The sequence below is a fragment of the Ichthyophthirius multifiliis genome, assembly GCF_000220395.1.
Source record: "Ichthyophthirius multifiliis unplaced genomic scaffold scaff_1120509250364, whole genome shotgun sequence".
Classification (NCBI taxonomy): domain Eukaryota; phylum Ciliophora; class Oligohymenophorea; order Hymenostomatida; genus Ichthyophthirius; species Ichthyophthirius multifiliis.
This window is the reverse complement of record NW_004086815.1, coordinates 11,098-17,047: the sequence shown is the minus strand read 5'-3', so window position 1 is coordinate 17,047 and position 5,950 is coordinate 11,098. Positions and strand designations below refer to the sequence as shown.

General features: G+C 13.3%; 2 protein-coding genes across 2 annotated transcripts in view, besides 10 other annotated features; one reads left to right on the top strand and one right to left on the bottom strand. All coding sequences in view use genetic code 6, as the record gives it.

The window, feature by feature from the left end:
* IMG5_068420 (hypothetical protein) overlaps positions 1-396 on the bottom strand; it is a gene marked incomplete at both ends in the record, with an annotated part of 2,040 nt that extends 1,644 nt beyond the window's left edge. Inside the window, one exon of the mRNA XM_004036803.1 lies at positions 325-396. Within this exon, the coding sequence (XP_004036851.1) occupies positions 325-396 (72 nt within the window). The remainder of the gene's footprint in view (positions 1-324) is intronic.
* A 234-nt stretch (positions 397-630) lies between these two features.
* IMG5_068410 (hypothetical protein) lies at positions 631-2,261 on the top strand (the record flags this gene model as incomplete). The annotated part of the gene is made up of 6 exons (XM_004036802.1): positions 631-651; positions 1,113-1,196; positions 1,395-1,535; positions 1,678-1,844; positions 1,902-2,011; positions 2,095-2,261. Coding segments are annotated over 6 exons (690 nt in total), but the record flags the coding sequence as incomplete, so codon positions are not given.
* Positions 1,541-1,628: a microsatellite.
* Positions 1,545-1,628: a microsatellite.
* Positions 1,561-1,628: a microsatellite.
* Positions 2,014-2,062: a microsatellite.
* Positions 2,035-2,067: a microsatellite.
* A 492-nt stretch (positions 2,262-2,753) lies between the features above and the next one.
* Positions 2,754-2,805: a microsatellite.
* Positions 2,756-2,805: a microsatellite.
* Positions 2,806-5,237: 2,432 nt separating this feature from the next.
* Positions 5,238-5,272: a microsatellite.
* Positions 5,273-5,877: 605 nt separating this feature from the next.
* Positions 5,878-5,920: a microsatellite.
* Positions 5,889-5,927: a microsatellite.
* Positions 5,928-5,950: the final 23 nt, after the last annotated feature.

The window sequence follows — 5,950 nt, the reverse complement described above, 5'->3', positions numbered from 1 at the left end:
ATTTTATTTTTATTTATTATATATATATCTATATAATATTACATTTGCTTTTTTTTATTTATTTTAAAGTATTTAAATCATTTAATATTATAATTTAATTGTATCCAATTTAACATTTCAGACAATGGTCCCATGTTAAACATTATTGACAACTTTTGTGACATTTTTAACATTATTAATAGCTATTTAAATAATAACCGATTTCGCATTCTTTACACGAACCAGTTTAAATAGAATGAACTTTACAATATTATAAAAAAAGACATACGCCGCTTATTAAAATATAATCAGTTTGGCATGATGTACAAAAATTAGTTAATATACCATCTATTTCTTATATTTCACATTTTAAACATCCACACGGACATTTAATGCATTCTTATATTATTTTTCCATTTTGCTCTTTTTTATTTAAATAATAAGATTCATAACATTATACACATTCACCTATCTTATTACAATAACAATAATAAGTTTAACATTAAACACATTAATTTCCATTCCAATAATAACTAGTTAAATCATTAGTATCTTCTTAATATATCATTTCGTCAATATTAGTGTCAATATATGAATCTTATTTTATTAGGGTATAGTCTTTACATATTTGGTCTATACTTTTAAGTTATTATGATTTTATAAATTTAATAAGTATTAAAATAATAATAAACATATTTAAAATATTCATTGTATTAAAATAAGAAAAAAAAATTGAATTTACTGCAATATTTTATAAAAATTAATAATTGAAATATTTTAAATATTTTTTATATTTTATATTTAAAATTAAGGCAAAAAATATTTATAACAATAACTGAATTTTAAAATCAGAAATATAATAGTAAAATTAAAGTTAAATATAAAAAAAAACTAAAAACAAATCTTCTAAAATATAATTTATTATATTTAATACATTATACGATTATTTATTTTAAAAAAATTCTAATTAATTCAAAAATTATTAAAATATAGATTTATTGCATTTTTCTTACTTTCAATAATATATTTTTATTTATATATTTACAAAGTAAATTAAATAAAAATAAACAAAAAAAATGAATTAATTATCTTTTAATTTAAAGAGATAATTCAAAAATTATCCTATATTAAAGGATCATATAATCAAAGGATTTTCAGTTGAAAAAAATTTTAGAATAGTTTTTACTGAAAACACATAATTATTATAAAATGCAATTGTATATTAAATATAAATAATAAATAACTTTTTAAATTACATAATTTATAATTAAATTATAGTAAAAATCAAAATTATAAAATAAAAAAGAAATAAACTTATTAGGGAATTGTTTTAGCACAAGTTTGATGATATCATCATTATTATAAGTTAAAATTATATAATAAAAAATTATAAAATATTTGTTTACAATATAAAGGGAGAAGAAAGAATAAAAGTAATAGTAAAATTTAATAATTATGAGTTTTATACAGAATCAATGGCTAATGGAGAAGCTAGAGGTTTTGTACACAAATATGAAAAAAATACATAAAAAGAAAATGTATTAATAATATCTAAGGTTAAATAAATAAATAAATATAAAAATATATAAATATATAAATATATAAATATATAAATATATATATATATATATATATATATTTAAATATATTCATTTATAATTTATATTTAATTTTTATCAAATCTATTTTTTTTTAAAGATAAAATATGGTTTTACATAACAATAATTAAGTTCTATATAATTATAATTTAATGAAAATTTATAATGGATTAATTTTTCAGGTAAATCAATTGAAGATTTTTATTTATAATCAGATTAAATATAAAACTTTTGTGATTTATATACTAGTTTTGATATTAATTAAAGGTTTCTTTTTATTTTATAATTAAACTATTTTTTTTTTATTTCTTTTTTAATTTTAAGATCATTTGGGTATATGATTTAAGCTATGCCAGATTGTAAAAAATATTATTTAGAAGAGATTCATAAATAAATATTACAAAATAATTAATATATTTGTGTCAAATATAATGGTTTTTAAAATAAATTAATTATTAAATTTTAAATAAATAAAATTATAAATTAAATATAAAATTGTATTTTTCAAAAAATAAAGGTTTAAATTATAGTAATATTCATGATTTGTTATATAATTAATTGAATATAAAAGATATTCAATATTTAAGATATCCTGTTTAATTTTATTGTAGATGTAGTAAAAGCAATATAATGAGTTTAATTTTGTAATTGGGAAAATAAACATTAAAAGATATGTAAAATAAAAATGATAATATTTTAAATTGTGTTTATTGTAATAACAATTATGAATTAAATGATTAAGATTTTTAATATTTAATAGAAAATTCACCTAAAGATTGAAAAAGAAATTTTTTTGTTTTGTATTTATATTATAAAAATATATATAAATCTAGCTTTTTGTAAATAATTTTTTTTAAATATAATTTATATTAAATAAATTAAATTTAAAATTTTTAAAAAAATTATATATAAACATAAATATAATATAATTTATTTATTTAATTATATTTTTATTAATTCTTATTAATTAAGAATTTTTTTTTTTGATATTTAAAGTATAAAGAATTATTATTATTTTAATTTTTATAGTATAAAATATTAAAAATAAATATTATCTATATAATATAAATATATAACAAAATAATGACATCAAAAATAATAAAAAAATATATATATAGGAAAATATTTAATTCGGAAAAAAAAAAAATTTAATTTAATAATTTTATTAAAAAATAAATATATATATATATATATACATATATATATATATATACATTTATATATATATTTATTTTATATTAATAATATTTTTAATTTTCTTTTTTATATATTTTTAAATATAAAAAAATATTATTTTTATATAAAATAATTATCCTTTATTAATGATATATGGGTACTAATATTTTTTTGTTTATAAACTTATATCTTTATTATTTTATTTTATAATTTAAAGAAATTTTTTTTAAAATTTCACAAACTTTAACAGTGAAAATTTAGATAATTTATTATTAAAAGAAAATTTAACAGTAAATGATATTTTAAATGAATAAAATATTATTATAGATGTTAAAATGAATACTTAAAAATATGCTGATTAGTATTATAAATAATATATATAATAATTTTCAATATATCTTATTTTTCCTATATAAAAATAGTCTTATTAAAAACCCAGAATTAATAAAAAAACTAGTAAAAATTGCAATTACTTACCCCACAATAGAAAATCAAGAATAAATAAATTAGTTTTCGTAAAAATAAATATATAATATTTATTTATGATGTTTAAAATAAAATTTATTTTTAAATTAAAAAAAAAAAAAAAAGACATCCATATACTGCTTGTGAATTACTTAGTTTTTAAATTTAAAAATACTAAGATTTTCTTTTAAATATAAATAGAGATGATATAAAAAATTAAAATTATAATGAAGGTATAATTAACAATTAACAATAATAAGAATTAATGCCAAAAAATTCAATATAATTAATTAATTATAAAAATGAAATAAATGAAGAATAATTAAATACCTTAAATGAAGAATAGAAAAACATTTAAAATAATAGTGATAATTAATAAAATTCCATATAAAATCATGGTTATTAGATTTTAGATATTCTTTTTTCGTTTGTAGATACTGATTAAGAATTAGATAGTACTTGTTGTGGATATTTTAGTAAAATAGTTTAAAGTATAATGTCTAAAGAAATATATGTAAATTTAAAAATTCGAATTTATTTATTTTTATTTAATTAATAATGATATTTGTTTTTTTTTTTTAAAAAAAAAAAAAAAAAAAAAAAATTGCAAAAGTTATGCAAATATTTAGTAAAAAATCAATAAATAATAAAAAATTTAGTCAAACATACATAATCTAAAAGCATATCTTTTATTATATAAAACTTAATTTTAAATGAAGGAACAATTTCAAATCCTGATATTTTTGAAGTAAAAAAGAATTCAATATTATTTATTTATTTTTATTAAATAATTAATTAAGAATTAGAGAAATTTTTTAATTGATTAATTGTTTTTTTAATTATCATAAACAAAAGATATTTAAGTTTTATTAAATATAAGAGATATTTTGATTTAGAGTATACATAAATAAGTTTAAGTTTAGAATTTTTCAATAAAAAAAACATTATATAAGTAGGAAAATATAGAAATTTTATTGAATTCGATTATAAATGTAATAATTAATAAAATGATATAATTATTTATTTTAATTATCTTTATAAATAAGTAAACCTTTTAACTTCAGTATTCGGCTCAAATACTTTCTCATTTTCTTGAATAATATAACTACATAATATATAATATAAAATTAGAAGGGGATTTATATTAAGATTTACTTGAATATGACCGCAAATAAATTTAATAAATCGAATGTTAATTTCCAATTTAACAAATACATAATAATACTTATAATATCGCTAAGTCATTAATAAATTATTAAGATTAATAAGCATATTAGATTTAATTCGATTTTTAATTAAACCCTTTCGGATTTTCAAGGTTATATTTGCTTATAATAATATATAATTTGATGTTAGGAAAATAAGATATAGTTTTTAATTAATTACTTTAAGATAATTTAGATTTTTTTAAGTTTGTTTTAAATTCTATGGTAAAATATGAATGGAATAATATATTATAAATTCAAATCGAAAATATAATTTATTTGTTTCTTGATGTTGCAGAAAATAACGAAAATATAAGAAAAGAAATGTTTGAAAATGCTTAATTATTATAATTTTTGGTTGAAAAAGGATTATAATACAAAAATTAGTATATTTTTTTTATTTTCTTTATATTATTATTTTATTATTTTATATATATAAAAAAAAAAGATATGGCAAGAAATAAATCATAAAAGGTTATATAAATACTATTATTAAATTGGCTAACTTTTTAAATGAAAAAAAATAAAATAATGAATGGATTCAAAATGCTTTAGATCAAGTTAATGAGGATTGGAAAAATTTAAATAATCAAATGCTTAAAATTATAAACGAAAAATAAAAAAAGGATTTGGGAAATTTTGATCCTAAAAAAAATGGGATTTTTAATAAATTAAAAGATAATTAAATAAAAGAAATATATAAAAAATTCGCAAATTTGTATTAAAATGATTAAAAAGATATAAATTTATTAAACTTAATAAAATTTGAAGAAAGCAATAAGTAATTTTTACTTTTTAGTGAAAATATACTAATATATAATATTTTTTTTTAATATAATTTTTTTTTTTTTTAGAAATAAAAAAGTTTAAGTAAATGAAAATAATATTAGATTTATTTTAAGAATCATTTATCTGTATTTATTTTTAGTGCTTTTTTGTCCAGTTATAACTAAGTTTATTTGAAATTAAGATAAACATATATATATATATATAAAATATTTATTTATTTAAAAAATAAAACATTATTAAAAAATGATATAAGTTAATTTGAAAAATTTATTATTTTATTGTATTATATTAAAAAATATTATTGATGTATATTTTTTTTTATTTTTTTCATTTATTTAATTTAAATTTATATTAATAATAAATATATTATGATTTAATTTTTTAAATGAATAAATTTTAATTGTTATCTCTTATAATTCGTTATTTATACTAAATATATATTTTATATATTGTTCATTTTTATTAAATTATTTTATTTTTTAATATTAATTTATATTAAATGTAAAAATAAGAATACTTTAACTTTATTATAAAAATTTTAAATTTGTAAAAGATTTAGTAGAAATTAAAATATTATTATTAATTTAAAATTATAAAGAAAATTTTAAAAATGCATATTATTTTATTCATTTAATAAAAACTAGAGGAAAAAAAAAAAAAAAAAGATATAGAACATAAAAATATATATATAAAAAAAAAATATTTATAAAAAAAACTTTATATACACAAAAATAAATA